Source organism: Somniosus microcephalus, chromosome 33, assembly GCF_052327205.1.
Source record: "Somniosus microcephalus isolate GS21.2 chromosome 33, FLI_Smic_1.0, whole genome shotgun sequence".
NCBI classification, from domain to species: domain Eukaryota; kingdom Metazoa; phylum Chordata; class Chondrichthyes; order Squaliformes; family Somniosidae; genus Somniosus; species Somniosus microcephalus.
This window is the reverse complement of record NC_141019.1, coordinates 14,808,748-14,827,319: the sequence shown is the minus strand read 5'-3', so window position 1 is coordinate 14,827,319 and position 18,572 is coordinate 14,808,748. Positions and strand designations below refer to the sequence as shown.

Below are 18,572 nucleotides of genomic sequence, written 5' to 3'. Positions count from 1 at the left end.
CTGGTGGGAACAGGTCTGTCAGTGTATAACACTGGGGTACAGTACTGGTGGGGACAGGTCTGTCAGTGTATAACACAGGGGTACAGTACTGGGGGGACAGGTCTGTCAGTGTAACACAGGGGTACAGTACTGGCGGGGACAGGTCTGTCAGTGTATAACACTGGGGTACAATACTGGGGGTACAGGTCTGTCAGTGTAACACTGGGGTACAGTACTGGTGGGTACAGGTCTGTCAGTGTATAACACCGGGGTCCAGTACTGGTGGGTACAGGTCTGTCAGTGTATAACACTGGGGTACAGTACTGGTGGGTACAGGTCTGTCACTGTATAACACTGGGGCACAGTACTGGTGGGTACAGGTCTGTCACGGTATAACACTGGGGTACAGTCCTGGTGGGTACAGGTCTGTCGGTGTAACACTGGGGTACAGTACTAGTGGGTAAAGGTCTGTCAGTGTAACACTGGGGTACAGTACTGGTGGGTACAGGTCTGTCACTATATAACACTGGGGTGCAGTACTGGTGGGTACAGGTCTGTCACTGTAAAACACTGGGGAACAGTACTGGTGGGTACAGGTCTGTCACTGTCTAACACTGGGGTACAGTACTGGTGGGGACAGGTCTGTCACTGTATAACACTGGGGTACAGGACTGGTGGGGACAGGTTTGTCACTGTATAACACTGGGGTACAGTACTGGTCGGTACAGGTCTGTCACTGTATAACACTGGGGTACAGGTCTGTCAGTGTATAACACTGGGGTACAGTACTGGTGGGTTCAGTTCTGTCAGTGTATAACACTGGGGTACAGTACTGGTTGGTACAGGTCTTTCACTGTATAACACTGGGGTACAGTACTGGTGGGTACAGGTCTGTCAGAGTATAACACTGGGGTACAGTACTGGTGGGTACAGGTCTGTCACTATATAACACTGGGGTGCAGTACTGGTGGGTACAGGTCTGTCAGTGTATAACACTGGTGTGTAGTACTGGTGGGTACAGGTCTGTCAGTGTATAACACTGGGGTACAGTACTGGTGGGTACAGGTCTATCAGTGTACAACACTGGTGTGTAGTACTGGTGGGTACAGGTCTGTCAGTGTATAACACTGTGGTACAGTACTGGTGTGTACAGGTCTGTCACTGTATCACACTGGGGTACAGTACTGGTGTGTACAGGTCTGTCACTGCATAACACTGGGGTACAGTACTGGTGTGTACAGGTCTGTCACTGTATAACACTGGGGTACAGTACAGGTGTGGACAGGTCTGTCAGTGTATAACACTGGGGTACAGTACTGGTGGGTACAGGTCTGTCACTGTCGAACACTGGGGTACAGTACTGGTGAGTACAGGTCAGTCACTGTGTAACACTGGGGTACTGTACTGGTGTGTACAGGTCTGTCACTGTATAACACTGGGGTACAGTACTGGTGTGTACAGGTCTGTCACTGTCTGACTTTGGGGGACAGTACTGGTGGGTACAGGTCTGTCACTGTATAACACTGGGGTACAGTACTGGTGGGGACAGGTCTGTCAGCGTATAACACTGGGATACAGTACTGGTGGGTACAGGTCTGTCAGTGTATAACACTGGGGTACAGCACTGGTGGGGACAGGTCTGTCAGTGTATAACACTGGGGTACAGTACTGGGGGGACAGGTCTGTCAGTGTAACACTGGGGTACAGTACTGGCGGGGACAGGTCTGTCAGTGTATAACTCTGGGGTACAGTACTGGGGGTACAGGTCTGTCAGTGTAACACTGGGTTACAGTACTGGTGGGTACAGGTCTGTCACTGTATAACACCGGGGTACAGTACTGGGGGGTACAGGTCTGTCAGCGTAACACTGGGGTACCGTACTGGTGTGTACAGGTCCGTCACTATACAACACTGGGGTGCAGTACTGGTGAGTACAGGCCTGTCACTGTAAAACACTGGGGTACAGTGCTGGTGGGTACAGGTCTGTCACTGTGTAACACTGGGGTACAGGACTGGTGGGGACATGTCTGTCACTGTATAACACTGGGGTACAGGACTGGTGGGGACAGGTTTGTCACTGTATAACCCTGGGGTACAGTACTGGTCGGTACAGGTCTGTCACTGTATAACACTGGGGTACAGTACTGGTGGGGACAGGTCTGTCACTGTATAACACTGGGGTACAGTACTGGTGGGTACAGGTCTGTCACTGTATAACACTGGGGTACAGTACTGGTGGGTACAGGTCTGTCAGTGTAATGCTGGGGTACAGTACTGGTGGGTACAGGCCTGTCACTGAATAACACTGGGGTACAGTACTGGTGGGTACAGGTCTGTCACTGTATAACACTGGGGTACATTACTGGTGGGTACAGGTCTGTCAGTGTAACAGTGGGGTACAGTGCTGGTGGGTACAGGTCTGTCACTGTATAACACTGGGGTACAGTACTGGTGGGTACAGGTCTGTCACTGTATAACGCTGGGGTACAGTACTGGGTGTACAGGTCGGTCACTGTATCACACTGGGGTACAGTACTGGTGGGTACACGTCTGTCACTGTATAACACTGGGGTACAGTACTGGTGGGTACAGGTCTGTCACTGTATAACACTGGGGTACAGTACTGGGGGGTACAGGTCTGTCACTGTATAACACTGGGGTACAGTACTGGTGGGGACAGGTCTGTCAGTGTAACACTGGGGTACAGTACTGGTGGGGACAGGTCTGTCAGTGTATAACACTGGGGTACAGTACTGGTGGGTACAGGTCTGTCACTGTATAACACTGGGGTACAGTACTGGTGGGTACAGGTCTGCGTACTGTATAACACTGGGGTACAGTATTGGTGAGTACAGGTCTGTCACTGTATAACACTGGGGTACAGTACCGGTGGGTACAGGTCTGTCACTGTATAACACTGGGGTACATTACCGGTGGGTACAGGTCTGTCACTATAACACTGGGGTACAGTACTGGTGGGTACAAGTCTGTCAGTGTATAACATTGGGGTACAGTACTGGTGGGGACAGGTCTGTCAGTGTAACACTGGGATACAGTGCTGGTGGGGACAGGGCTGTCACTGTATAACACTGGGGTACAGTGCTGGTGGGGACAGGGCTGTCAGTGTATAACACTGGGGTATAGTACTGGTGGGTACAGGTCTGTCAGTGTAACACTGGGGTACAGTACTGGTGGGGACAGGTCTATCACTGTATAACATGGGTACATTACTAGTGGGTACAGGTCTGTCACTGTATAACACTGGGGTACAGTACTGGTGGGTACAGGTCTGTCACTGTATAACACTGGGGTACAGTACTGGTGGGTACAGGTCTGTCACTGTATAACACTGGGGTACAGTACTGGTGGGTACAGGTCTGTCACTGTATAACACTGGGGTACAGTACTGGGGGGTACAGGTCTGTCACTGTATAACACTGGGGTACAGCACTGGTGGGGACAGGTCTGTCAGTGTAACACTGGGGTACAGTACTGGTGGGGACAGGTCTGTCAGTGTATAACACTGGGGTACAGTACTGGTGGGGACAGGTCTGTCACTGTATAACACTGGGGTACAGTACTGGTGGGTACAGGTCTGCGTACTGTATAACACTGGGGTACAGCATTGGTGAGTACAGGTCTGTCACTGTATAACACTGGGGTACAGTACCGGTGGGTACAGGTCTGTCACTGTATAACACTGGGGTACATTACCGGTGGGTACAGGTCTGTCACTATAACACTGGGGTACAGTACTGGTGGGTACAAGTCTGTCAGTGTAACACTGGGGTACAGTGCTGGTGGGGACAGGGCTGTCACTGTATAACACTGGGGTACAGTGCTGGTGGGTACAGGTCTGTCAGTGTAACACTGGGGTACAGTACTGGTGGGGACAGGTCTGTCACTGTATAACATGGGTACATTACTGGTGGGTACAGGTCTGTCACTGTAGAACACTGGGGTACAGTACTGGTGGGTACAGGTCTGTCACTGTATAACACTGGGGTACAGTACTGGTGGGTACAGGTCTGTCACTGTATAACACTGGGGTACATGACTGGTGGGTGCAGGTCTGTCACTGTATAACACTGGGGTACAGTACTGGTGGGTACAGGTCTGTCAGTGTATAACACTGGGGTACAGTACTGGTCGGTACAGGTCTGTCACTGTAAAACACTGGGGTACAGTACTGGGTGTACAGGTCGGTCACTGTATAACACTGGGGTACAGTACTGGTGGGTACAGGTCTGTCACTGTATAACACTGGGCTGCAGTACAGGTGGGTACTGGTCTGTCACTGTATAACACTGGGGTACAGTACTGGTGGGTACAGGTCTGTCAGTGTATAACACTGGGGTACAGTACTGGTGGGTACAGGTCTGTCACTATATGACAATTGGGTACAGTACTGGTGGGTACAGGTCTGTCAGCGTATAACACTGGGATACAGTACTGGTGGGAACAGGTCTGTCAGTGTATAACACTGGGGTACAGTACTGGTGGGGACAGGTCTGTCAGTGTATAACACGGGTACAGTACTGGGGGGACAGGTCTGTCAGTGTAACACAGGGGTACAGTACTGGCGGGGACAGGTCTGTCAGTGTATAACACTGGGGTACAGTACTGGGGGTACAGGTCTGTCAGTGTAACACTGGGGTACAGTACTGGTGGGTACAGGTCTGTCAGTGTATAACACCGGGGTCCAGTACTGGTCGGTACAGGTCTGTCAGTGTATAACACTGGGGTACAGTACTGGTGGGTACAGGTCTGTCAGTGTATAACACCGGGGTCCAGTACTGGTGGGTACAGGTCTGTCAGTGTATAACACTGGGGTACAGTACTGGTGGGTACAGGTCTGTCACTGTATAACACTGGGGCACAGTACTGGTGGGTACAGGTCTGTCACGGTATAACACTGGGGTACAGTCCTGGTGGGTACAGGTCTGTCGGTGTAACACTGGGGTACAGTACTAGTGGGTAAAGGTCTGTCAGTGTAACACTGGGGTACAGTACTAGTGGGTAAAGGTCTGTCAGTGTAACACTGGGGTACAGTACTGGTGGGTACAGGTCTGTCACTATATAACACTGGGGTGCAGTACTGGTGGGTACAGGTCTGTCACTGTAAAACACTGGGGAACAGTACTGGTGGGTACAGGTCTGTCACTGTCTAACACTGGGGTACAGTACTGGTGGGGACAGGTCTGTCACTGTATAACACTGGGGTACAGGACTGGTGGGGACAGGTTTGTCACTGTATAACACTGGGGTACAGTACTGGTCGGTACAGGTCTGTCACTGTATAACACTGGGGTACAGGTCTGTCAGTGTATAACACTGGGGTACAGTACTGGTGGGTTCAGTTCTGTCAGTGTATAACACTGGGGTACAGTACTGGTTGGTACAGGTCTTTCACTGTATAACACTGGGGTACAGTACTGGTGGGTACAGGTCTGTCAGAGTATAACACTGGGGTACAGTACTGGTGGGTACAGGTCTGTCACTATATAACACTGGGGTGCAGTACTGGTGGGTACAGGTCTGTCAGTGTATAACACTGGTGTGTAGTACTGGTGGGTACAGGTCTGTCAGTGTATAACACTGGGGTACAGTACTGGTGGGTACAGGTCTATCAGTGTACAACACTGGTGTGTAGTACTGGTGGGTACAGGTCTGTCAGTGTATAACACTGTGGTACAGTACTGGTGTGTACAGGTCTGTCACTATCACACTGGGGTACAGTACTGGTGTGTACAGGTCTGTCACTGCATAACACTGGGGTACAGTACTGGTGTGTACAGGTCTGTCACTGTATAACACTGGGGTACAGTACAGGTGTGGACAGGTCTGTCAGTGTATAACACTGGGGTACAGTACTGGTGGGTACAGGTCTGTCACTGTCGAACACTGGGGTACAGTACTGGTGAGTACAGGTCAGTCACTGTGTAACACTGGGGTACTGTACTGGTGTGTACAGGTCTGTCACTGTATAACACTGGGGTACAGTACTGGTGTGTACAGGTCTGTCACTGTCTGACTTTGGGGGACAGTACTGGTGGGTACAGGTCTGTCACTGTATAACACTGGGGTACAGTACTGGTGGGGACAGGTCTGTCAGCGTATAACACTGGGATACAGTACTGGTGGGTACAGGTCTGTCAGTGTAACACTGGGGTACAGTACTGGCGGGGACAGGTCTGTCAGTGTATAACTCTGGGGTACAGTACTGGGGGTACAGGTCTGTCAGTGTAACACTGGGTTACAGTACTGGTGGGTACAGGTCTGTCACTGTATAACACCGGGGTACAGTACTGGGGGGTACAGGTCTGTCAGCGTAACACTGGGGTACCGTACTGGTGTGTACAGGTCCGTCACTATACAACACTGGGGTGCAGTACTGGTGAGTACAGGCCTGTCACTGTAAAACACTGGGGTACAGTGCTGGTGGGTACAGGTCTGTCACTGTGTAACACTGGGGTACAGGACTGGTGGGGACATGTCTGTCACTGTATAACACTGGGGTACAGGACTGGTGGGGACAGGTTTGTCACTGTATAACCCTGGGGTACAGTACTGGTCGGTACAGGTCTGTCACTGTATAACACTGGGGTACAGTACTGGTGGGGACAGGTCTGTCACTGTATAACACTGGGGTACAGTCCTGGTGGGTTCAGGTCTGTCAGTGTAACACTGGGGTACAGTACTGGTGGGTACAGGTCTGTCAGTGTAACACTGGGGTACAGTACTGGTGGGTACAGGTCTGTCACTGTATAACACTGGGGTACAGTACTGGTGGGTACAGGTCTGTCAGTGTAATGCTGGGGTACAGTACTGGTGGGTACAGGCCTGTCACTGAATAACACTGGGGTACAGTACTGGTGGGTACAGGTCTGTCACTGTATAACACTGGGGTACATTACTGGTGGGTACAGGTCTGTCAGTGTAACAGTGGGGTACAGTGCTGGTGGGTACAGGTCTGTCACTGTATAACACTGGGGTACAGTACTGGTGGGTACAGGTCTGTCACTGTATAACGCTGGGGTACAGTACTGGGTGTACAGGTCGGTCACTGTATCACACTGGGGTACAGTACTGGTGGGTACACGTCTGTCACTGTATAACACTGGGGTACAGTACTGGTGGGTACAGGTCTGTCACTGTATAACACTGGGGTACAGTACTGGGGGGTACAGGTCTGTCACTGTATAACACTGGGGTACAGTACTGGTGGGGACAGGTCTGTCAGTGTAACACTGGGGTACAGTACTGGTGGGGACAGGTCTGTCAGTGTATAACACTGGGGTACAGTACTGGTGGGTACAGGTCTGTCACTGTATAACACTGGGGTACAGTACTGGTGGGTACAGGTCTGCGTACTGTATAACACTGGGGTACAGTATTGGTGAGTACAGGTCTGTCACTGTATAACACTGGGGTACAGTACCGGTGGGTACAGGTCTGTCACTGTATAACACTGGGGTACATTACCGGTGGGTACAGGTCTGTCACTATAACACTGGGGTACAGTACTGGTGGGTACAAGTCTGTCAGTGTATAACATTGGGGTACAGTACTGGTGGGGACAGGTCTGTCAGTGTAACACTGGGATACAGTGCTGGTGGGGACAGGGCTGTCACTGTATAACACTGGGGTACAGTGCTGGTGGGGACAGGGCTGTCAGTGTATAACACTGGGGTATAGTACTGGTGGGTACAGGTCTGTCAGTGTAACACTGGGGTACAGTACTGGTGGGGACAGGTCTATCACTGTATAACATGGGTACATTACTAGTGGGTACAGGTCTGTCACTGTATAACACTGGGGTACAGTACTGGTGGGTACAGGTCTGTCACTGTATAACACTGGGGTACAGTACTGGTGGGTACAGGTCTGTCACTGTATAACACTGGGGTACAGTACTGGTGGGTACAGGTCTGTCACTGTATAACACTGGGGTACAGTACTGGGGGGTACAGGTCTGTCACTGTATAACACTGGGGTACAGCACTGGTGGGGACAGGTCTGTCAGTGTAACACTGGGGTACAGTACTGGTGGGGACAGGTCTGTCAGTGTATAACACTGGGGTACAGTACTGGTGGGGACAGGTCTGTCACTGTATAACACTGGGGTACAGTACTGGTGGGTACAGGTCTGCGTACTGTATAACACTGGGGTACAGCATTGGTGAGTACAGGTCTGTCACTGTATAACACTGGGGTACAGTACCGGTGGGTACAGGTCTGTCACTGTATAACACTGGGGTACATTACCGGTGGGTACAGGTCTGTCACTATAACACTGGGGTACAGTACTGGTGGGTACAAGTCTGTCAGTGTAACACTGGGGTACAGTGCTGGTGGGGACAGGGCTGTCACTGTATAACACTGGGGTACAGTGCTGGTGGGTACAGGTCTGTCAGTGTAACACTGGGGTACAGTACTGGTGGGGACAGGTCTGTCACTGTATAACATGGGTACATTACTGGTGGGTACAGGTCTGTCACTGTAGAACACTGGGGTACAGTACTGGTGGGTACAGGTCTGTCACTGTATAACACTGGGGTACAGTACTGGTGGGTACAGGTCTGTCACTGTATAACACTGGGGTACATGACTGGTGGGTGCAGGTCTGTCACTGTATAACACTGGGGTACAGTACTAGTGGGTAAAGGTCTGTCAGTGTAACACTGGGGTACAGTACTGGTGGGTACAGGTCTGTCACTATATAACACTGGGGTGCAGTACTGGTGGGTACAGGTCTGTTACTGTAAAACACTGGGGAACAGTACTGGTGGGTACAGGTCTGTCACTGTCTAACACTGGGGTACAGTACTGGTGGGGACAGGTCTGTCACTGTATAACACTGGGGTACAGGACTGGTGGGGACAGGTTTGTCACTGTATAACACTGGGGTACAGTACTGGTCGGTACAGGTCTGTCACTGTATAACACTGGGGTACAGTGCTGGTGGGTACAGGTCTGTCAGTGTATAACACTGGGGTACAGTACTGGTGGGTTCAGTTCTGTCAGTGTATAACACTGGGGTACAGTACTGGTCGGTACAGGTCTGTCACTGTAAAACACTGGGGTACAGTACTGGGTGTACAGGTCGGTCACTGTATAACACTGGGGTACAGTACTGGTGGGTACAGGTCTGTCACTGTATAACACTGGGCTGCAGTACAGGTGGGTACTGGTCTGTCACTGTATAACACTGGGGTACAGTACTGGTGGGTACAGGTCTGTCAGTGTATAACACTGGGGTACAGTACTGGTGGGTACAGGTCTGTCACTATATGACAATTGGGTACAGTACTGGTGGGTACAGGTCTGTCAGCGTATAACACTGGGATACAGTACTGGTGGGAACAGGTCTGTCAGTGTATAACACTGGGGTACAGTACTGGTGGGGACAGGTCTGTCAGTGTATAACACAGGGGTACAGTACTGGGGGGACAGGTCTGTCAGTGTAACACAGGGGTACAGTACTGGCGGGGACAGGTCTGTCAGTGTATAACACTGGGGTACAGTACTGGGGGTACAGGTCTGTCAGTGTAACACTGGGGTACAGTACTGGTGGGTACAGGTCTGTCAGTGTATAACACCGGGGTCCAGTACTGGTGGGTACAGGTCTGTCAGTGTATAACACTGGGGTACAGTACTGGTGGGTACAGGTCTGTCACTGTATAACACTGGGGCACAGTACTGGTGGGTACAGGTCTGTCACGGTATAACACTGGGGTACAGTCCTGGTGGGTACAGGTCTGTCGGTGTAACACTGGGGTACAGTACTAGTGGGTAAAGGTCTGTCAGTGTAACACTGGGGTACAGTACTGGTGGGTACAGGTCTGTCACTATATAACACTGGGGTGCAGTACTGGTGGGTACAGGTCTGTTACTGTAAAACACTGGGGAACAGTACTGGTGGGTACAGGTCTGTCACTGTCTAACACTGGGGTACAGTACTGGTGGGGACAGGTCTGTCACTGTATAACACTGGGGTACAGGACTGGTGGGGACAGGTTTGTCACTGTATAACACTGGGGTACAGTACTGGTCGGTACAGGTCTGTCACTGTATAACACTGGGGTACAGTGCTGGTGGGTACAGGTCTGTCAGTGTATAACACTGGGGTACAGTACTGGTGGGTTCAGTTCTGTCAGTGTATAACACTGGGGTACAGTACTGGTTGGTACAGGTCTTTCACTGTATAACACTGGGGTACAGTACTGGTGGGTACAGGTCTGTCAGAGTATAACACTGGGGTACAGTACTGGTGGGTACAGGTCTGTCACTATATAACACTGGGGTGCAGTACTGGTGGGTACAGGTCTGTCAGTGTATAACACTGGTGTGTAGTCCTGGTGGGTACAGGTCTGTCAGTGTATAACACTGGGGTACAGTACTGGTGGGTACAGGTCTATCAGTGTACAACACTGGTGTGTAGTACTGGTGGGTACAGGTCTGTCAGTGTATAACACTGTGGTACAGTACTGGTGTGTACAGGTCTGTCACTGTATCACACTGGGGTACAGTACTGGTGTGTACAGGTCTGTCACTGCATAACACTGGGGTACAGTACAGGTGGGTACAGGTCTGTCACTGTATAACACTGGGGTACAGTACAGGTGTGGACAGGTCTGTCATTGTATAACACTGGGGAACAGTCCTGGTGGGTACAGGTCTGTCACTGTATAACACTGGGGTACAGTACTGGTGGGTACAGGTCTGTCACTGTAGAACACTGGGGTACAGTACTGGTGAGTACAGGTCAGTCACTGTGTAACACTGGGGTACTGTACTGGTGTGTACAGGTCTGTCACTGTATAACACTGGGGTACAGTACTGGTGTGTACAGGTCTGTCACTGTCTGACTTTGGGGGACAGTACTGATGGGTACAGGTCTGTCACTGTATAACACTGGGGTACAGTACTGGTGGGGACAGGTCTGTCAGCGTATAACACTGGGATACAGTACTGGTGGGTACAGGTCTGTCAGTGTATAACACTGGGGTACAGCACTGGTGGGGACAGGTCTGTCAGTGTATAACACTGGGGTACAGTACTGGGGGGACAGGTCTGTCAGTGTATAACTCTGGGGTACAGTACTGGGGGTACAGGTCTGTCAGTGTAACACTGGGTTACAGTACTGGTGGGTACAGGTCTGTCACTGTATAACACCGGGGTACAGTACTGGGGGGTACAGGTCTGTCAGCGTAACACTGGGGTACCGTACTGGTGGGTACAGGTCCGTCACTATACAACACTGGGGTGCAGTACTGGTGAGTACAGGCCTGTCACTGTAAAACACTGGGGTACAGTGCTGGTGGGTACAGGTCTGTCACTGTGTAACACTGGGGTACAGGACTGGTGGGGACATGTCTGTCACTGTATAACACTGGGGTACAGGACTGGTGGGGACAGGTTTGTCACTGTATAACCCTGGGGTACAGTACTGGTCGGTACAGGTCTGTCACTGTATAACACTGGGGTACAGTACTGGTGGGGACAGGTCTGTCACTGTATAACACTGGGGTACAGTACTGGTGGGTACAGGTATGTCAGTGTATAACACTGGGGTACAGTACTGGTGGGTACAGGTCTGTCACTGTATAACACTGGGGTACAATCCTGGTGGGTTCAGGTCTGTCAGTGTAACACTGGGGTACAGTACTGGTGGGTACAGGTCTGTCAGTGTAACACTGGGGTACAGTACTGGTGGGTACAGGTCTGTCACTGTATAACACTGGGGTACAGTACTGGTGGGTACAGGTCTGTCAGTGTAATGCTGGGGTACAGTACTGGTGGGTACAGGCCTGTCACTGAATAACACTGGGGTACAGTACTGGTGGGTACAGGTCTGTCACTGTATAACACTGGGGTACATTACTGGTGGGTACAGGTCTGTCAGTGTAACAGTGGGGTACAGTGCTGGTGGGTACAGGTCTGTCACTGTATAACACTGGGGTACAGTACTGGTGGGTACAGGTCTGCCACTGTATAACACTGGGGTACAGTGCTGGTGGGTACAGGTCTGTCACTGTATAACACTGGGGTACAGTACTGGTGGGTACAGGTCTGCCACTGTATAACACTGGGGTACAGTACTGGTGGGTACAGGTCTGTCACTGTATAACACTGGGGTACAGTACTGGTGGGTACAGGTCGGTCACTGTATAACACTGGGGTACAGTACTGGTGGGTACACGTCTGTCACTGTATAACACTGGGGTACAGTACTGGTGGGTACAGGTCTGTCACTGTATAACACTGGGGTACAGTACTGGGGGGTACAGGTCTGTCACTGTATAACACTGGGGTACAGTACTGGTGGGGACAGGTCTGTCAGTGTAACACTGGGGTACAGTACTGGTGGGGACAGGTCTGTCAGTGTATAACACTGGGGTACAGTACTGGTGGGGACAGGTCTGTCAGTGTATAACACTGGGGTACAGTGCTGGTGGGGACAGGGCTGTCACTGTATAACACTGGGGTACAGTGCTGGTGGGGACAGGGCTGTCAGTGTATAACACTGGGGTATAGTACTGGTGGGTACAGGTCTGTCAGTGTAACACTGGGGTACAGTACTGGTGGGGACAGGTCTATCACTGTATAACATGGGTACATTACTAGTGGGTACAGGTCTGTCACTGTATAACACTGGGGTACAGTACTGGTGGGTACAGGTCTGTCACTGTATAACACTGGGGTACAGTACTGGTGGGTACAGGTCTGTCACTGTATAACACTGGGGTACAGTACTGGGGGGTACAGGTCTGTCACTGTATAACACTGGGGTACAGCACTGGTGGGGACAGGTCTGTCAGTGTAACACTGGGGTACAGTACTGGTGGGGACAGGTCTGTCAGTGTATAACACTGGGGTACAGTACTGGTGGGGACAGGTCTGTCAGTGTATAACACTGGGGTACAGTACTGGTGGGTACAGGTCTGTCACTGTATAACACTGGGGTACAGTACTGGTGGGTACAGGTCTGCGTACTGTATAACACTGGGGTACAGTATTGGTGAGTACAGGTCTGTCACTGTATAACACTGGGGTACAGTACCGGTGGGTACAGGTCTGTCACTGTATAACACTGGGGTACATTACCGGTGGGTACAGGTCTGTCACTATAACACTGGGGTACAGTACTGGTGGGTACAAGTCTGTCAGTGTAACACTGGGGTACAGTGCTGGTGGGGACAGGGCTGTCACTGTATAACACTGGGGTACAGTGCTGGTGGGTACAGGTCTGTCAGTGTAACACTGGGGTACAGTACTGGTGGGGACAGGTCTGTCACTGTATAACATGGGTACATTACTGGTGGGTACAGGTCTGTCACTGTAGAACACTGGGGTACAGTACTGGTGGGTACAGGTCTGTCACTGTATAACACTGGGGTACAGTACTGGTGGGTACAGGTCTGTCACTGTATAACACTGGGGTACATGACTGGTGGGTGCAGGTCTGTCACTGTATAACACTGGGGTACAGTACTGGTGGGTACAGGTCTGTCAGTGTATAACACTGGGGTACAGTACTGGTCGGTACAGGTCTGTCACTGTAAAACACTGGGGTACAGTACTGGGTGTACAGGTCGGTCACTGTATAACACTGGGGTACAGTACTGGTGGGTACAGGTCTGTCACTGTATAACACTGGGCTGCAGTACAGGTGGGTACTGGTCTGTCACTGTATAACACTGGGGTACAGTACTGGTGGGTACAGGTCTGTCACTGTATAACACTGGGGTACAGTACTGGTGGGTACAGGTCTGTCACTGTATAACACTGGGGTACAGTACTGGTGGGTGCAGGTCTGTCAATGTATAACACTGGGGTACAGTACTGGTGGGTGCAGGTCTGTCGCTGTATAACACTGGGGTACAGTACTGGTGGGTGCAGGTCTGTCAGTGTATAACACTGGGGTACAGTACTGGTGGGTACAGGTCTGTCACTGAATAACACTGGGGTACAGTTCTGGGTGTACAGGTCGGTCACTGTATAACACTCGGGTACAGTACTGGTGGGTACATGTCTGTCAGTGTATAACACTGGGTTACAGTACTGGTGGGTACAGGTCTGTCGCTGTATAACACTGGGGTACAGTACTGGTGGGTACAGGTCTGTCACTGTATAACACTGGGGTACATTACTGGTGGGTACAGGTCTGTCAGTGTATAACACTGGGGTACAGTACTGGTGTGTACATGTCTGTCACTGTATAACACTGGGATACAGTACTGGTGGGTACAGGTCTGTCACTGTATAACACTGGGGTACATTACTGGTGGGTACAGGTCTGTCACTGTATAACACGGGTACAGTACTGGTGGGTACAGGTCTGTCACTGTATAACACGGGTACAGTACTGGTGGGTACAGGTCTGTCACTGTATAACACTGGGGTACAGTACTGGTGGGTACAGGTCTGTCAATGTATAACACTGGGGTACAGTTCTGGTGGGTACAGGTCTGTCACTGTATAACACTGGGGCATAGTACTGGTGGGTACAGGTCTGTCACTGTATAACACTGGGGTACAGTACTGGTTGGTACAGGTCTGTCACTGTATAACACTGGGGTACAGTACTGGTGGGGACAGGTCTGTCAGTGTATAACCCTGGGGTACAGTACTGGTGGGTGCAGGTCTGTCACTGTATAACACTGGTGTACAGTACTGGTGGGTACAGGTCTGACAGTGTATAACAGTGGGGTACTGTACTGGTGGGTACAGGTCTGTCAGTGTATAACACTGGGGTACATTACTGGTGGGTACAGGTCTGTCAGTGTATAACACTGGGGTACAGTACTGGTGGGTACAGGTCTGTCAGTGTATAACACTGTGGTACGGTACTGGTGGGTACAGGTCTGTCAGTGTCTAACACTGGGGTACAGTACTGGTGGGTACAGGTCTGTCACTGTATAACACTGAGATACAGTACTGGTGGGCACAGGTCTGTCACTGTATAACACTGTGGTACGGTACTGGTGGGTACAGGTCTGTCACTGTATAACACTGTGGTACGGTACTGGTGGGGACAGGTCTGTCACTGTATAACACTGGGGTACAGTACTGGTGGGTACAGGTCTGTCACTGTATAACACTGTGGTACGGTACTGGTGGGGACAGGTCTGTCACTGTATAACACTGTGGTACGGTACTGGTGGGGACAGGTCTGTCACTGTATAACACTGCTCTAGCTCAGTCCTCCACTCACCTGTGTTTCAGCATCGTTGAAAGACACAACCAATATGATGTCACCCTCAGTAAAGTGTAAGTGTGTTTCCTCAGATGAGCTGTTTGTTGCTTTCACCTGGATCAAGGACACAGAGCAGAACAAATATCGTCAGTCAGCAGGTTCCTGACTGTCACAGTCCCGATAATAATTTGGATGTAAAATTGTACCTTTTAGGGATTTTATAAGTGTTCCACTCTCCCCTCACCCACACCCGCAGCCCAGTGTTACCGTCAGTTGCAATTAATCTGGCCAATCGTAGCTCAGGGTGACTACTTTGGCTAGTACACACTGCAGCCACCGTACGCCAGTGGAGGAGGGAGTGAATGTTTAAGGTGGTGGATGGGGTGCCAATCAAGTGCACTGCTTTGTCCTGGATGGTGTCGAGCTTCTTGAGTGTTGTTGGAGCTGCACTCATCCAGGCAAGTGGAGAGGATTCCATCACACTCCTGACTTGTGCCTTGTAGATGGTGGAAAGTCTTTGGGGAGTCAGGAGGTGAGACACTCGCCGCAGAATACCCAGCCTCTGACCTGGTCTTGTTGCCACAGTATTTATGTGGCTGGTCCAGTTAAGTTTCTGGTCAATGGTGACCCCCAGGATGTTGATAGTGGGGGATTCGACGATGGTAATGCCGTTGAATGTCAAGAGGAAGTGGTTAGACTCTCGCTTGTTGGAGATAGTCATTGCCTGGCACTTCTGTGGCGCGAATGTTACCTGTCACTTATCAGCCCAAGCCTGAACGTCGTCCAGGTCTTGTTGCATGCGGGCATGGACTGCTTCATTATCTGAGGAGTTGTGAATGGCGCTGAACACTGCAGTTATCAGCGAACATCTCCATTTCTGACCTTATGTTGGAGGGAAGGTCATTGATGAAGCAGCTGAAGATGGTTGGGCCTAGGACACTGCCCTGAGGAACTCCTACAGCGATGTCCTGGGGCTGTGATGATTGACCTCCAACCACCACAACCATCTTCCTTTGTGCTAGGTATGACTCCAGCCAGTGGAGCATTTTCCCCCCAATTCCCATTGACTTCAGTTTTACTAGGGCTCCTTGATGCCACACTCGGTCAAATGCTGCCTTGATGTCAAAGGCAGTCACTCTCACCTCACATCTGGAATTCAGCTCCTTTGTCCATGTTTGGACCAAGGCTGTAATGAGGTCGGGGGCTGAGTGGTCTTGGCGGAACCCAAACTGGGCATCAGTGAGCAGGTTATTGCTGAGTAAGTGCCGCTTGATAGCACTGTCGATGACACCTTCCATCACTTTGCTGATGATTGAGAGTAGACTGATGGGGCGGTAATTGGCCAGGTTGGATTTGTCCTGCTTTTTATGGACAGGACATACTTGGGCAGTTTTCCACATTGTCGGGTAGATGCCAGTGTTGTAGCTGTACTGGAACAGCTTGGCTAGAGGCACTGCTAGTTCTGGAGTACAAGTCTTCAGCACGATAACCGGGATGTTGTCAGGGCCCACAGCCTTTGCTGTATCCAGTGTGTTCAGCTGTTTCTTGATATCACGTGGAGTGAATCGAATTGGCTGAAGACTGGCTTCTGTGATGGTGGGGACTGCAGGAGGAGGCCGATATGGATCATCCAATCGGCACTTCTGGATCATCCAATCGGCACTTCTGGCTGAAGATGGTTGCAAACGCTTCCGTCTTGTCTTTTGCACTCACGTGCTGGGCTCCAACATCATGGAAACTCCTCCTCCCATTAGTTGTTTAATGGTCCACCACCATTCACGACTGGATGTGGCAGGACTGCAGAGCTTTGATCTGATCCGTTGATTGTGGGATCGCTTAGCCCTGTCTATCGCATGCTGCTTCCACTGTTTAGCATGCATGTAGTCCTGTGTTGCAGCTTGCCCAGGTTGGCACCTCATTTTTAGGTAAGCCTGGTGCTGCTCCTGGCATGCTCTTCTACACACCTCATTGAACCAGGGTTGGTCCCCTGGCTTGATGGTAATGGTAGAGTGAGGGATATGCCGGGCCATGAGGTTACAGATTGTGGTGGAATACAATTCTGCTGCAGCTGATGGCCCACAGCACCTCATGGATGCCCAGTTTTGAGCTGCTAGATCTGTTCTGAATCTATCCCATTTAGCACGATGGAGAGTGTCCTCAGTGTGAAGATGGGACTTCGTCTCCACAATGACTGTGTGGTGGTCACTCCTACCAATACTGTCATGGACAGATGCATCTGCGACAGGTAGATTTGTGAGAACGAGGTCAGGTAGCTTTTTCCCGTGTGTTGATTCTCTCACCACCTGTCACAGGTCCAGTCTAGCGGCTATCTCCTTCAGGACTCGGCCAGCTCGGTCAGTAGTGGTGCTACCGAGCCACTCTTGGTGATGGACATTGAAGTCCCGGACCCAGAGTACATTCTGTGCGCTTGCTGCTCTCAGTGCTTCTTCCAAGTGGTGTTCAACATGGAGGAGTACTGATTCATCAGCTGAGGGAGGGCGGTAGATGGTAATCAGCAGGAGGTTTCCTTGCCCATGCTTGACCTGAATCCATGAGACTTCATGGGGTTCAGAGTCAATGTTGTGGGCTCCCAGGGCCACTCCTTCCCGACTGTATCGCCACCCCTGGTGATTCTGTCCTGCCAGTGGATGGTGATGGAGGAGTTTGGGACATTGGCTGAAAGGTATGATTCTGTGAGTATGACAATGTCAGGTTGTTGCTTGACTAGTCTGTGGGACAGTTCTCCCAATTTTGGCACAAGTCCCCCAGATGTTGGTGAGGAGGACTTTGCAGGGTCCCGTTTCCGTGTCCGGTGCCGAGATCGATTGATTCTGGGTGGTCCATCCAGTTTCATTTTTATTATTGTGTTTCGTAGCGGTTAGTTACAACTGAGTAGGTTGCTAGGCCATTGCTGTGGGTCTGGAGTCACATATAGCCCAGACCAGGTAAGGACAGCAGATTTCCTTCCCTAAAGCCCATTAGTGAACCAGATGGGTTTTTACAACAATCCGATAGTTTCAAGGTCACCATCACTGACACTAGCTTTTTAATTCCAGATTTATTTAATTAACTGAATTTAAATTCCCCAGCTGCCGTGGTGGGATTTGAACTCACGTCTCTAGATCATTAGTCTAGGCCTCGGGATTACTCGCCCAGTGACATTACCACTATGCTACCGTACCCTACACGGACTGAAGGGAACAGCTGGCACTGAATCTGTGATCTATCCAGCTGCAAACGAAACAAATATTTTACCATTTCCGAACAGGGTCAGTTTGCTTGCACTGGTCAAGTGCTTGTTGCACAATGCTGTCATTGAATTGAGATGGAACTCACCGCACCAATGTTACAGCTTGCCAAGGCACATAAGGTCTGTGAAGACTGTAAGGAG

At 50.8% G+C, this 18,572-nt stretch overlaps 1 protein-coding gene across 2 annotated transcripts in view; it reads right to left on the bottom strand.

Moving 5' to 3' along the window:
- Positions 1–18,572, bottom strand: part of LOC147096970 (uncharacterized) — a 1,290,222-nt gene that overhangs the window by 24,131 nt on the left and 1,247,519 nt on the right. For both annotated transcript variants that reach the window (XM_085972683.1, XM_085972684.1), the window contains one exon: positions 15,200–15,295. In XM_085972683.1, coding sequence (XP_085828809.1) covers positions 15,200–15,295 — 96 coding nt within the window. The remainder of the gene's footprint in view (positions 1–15,199; positions 15,296–18,572) is intronic.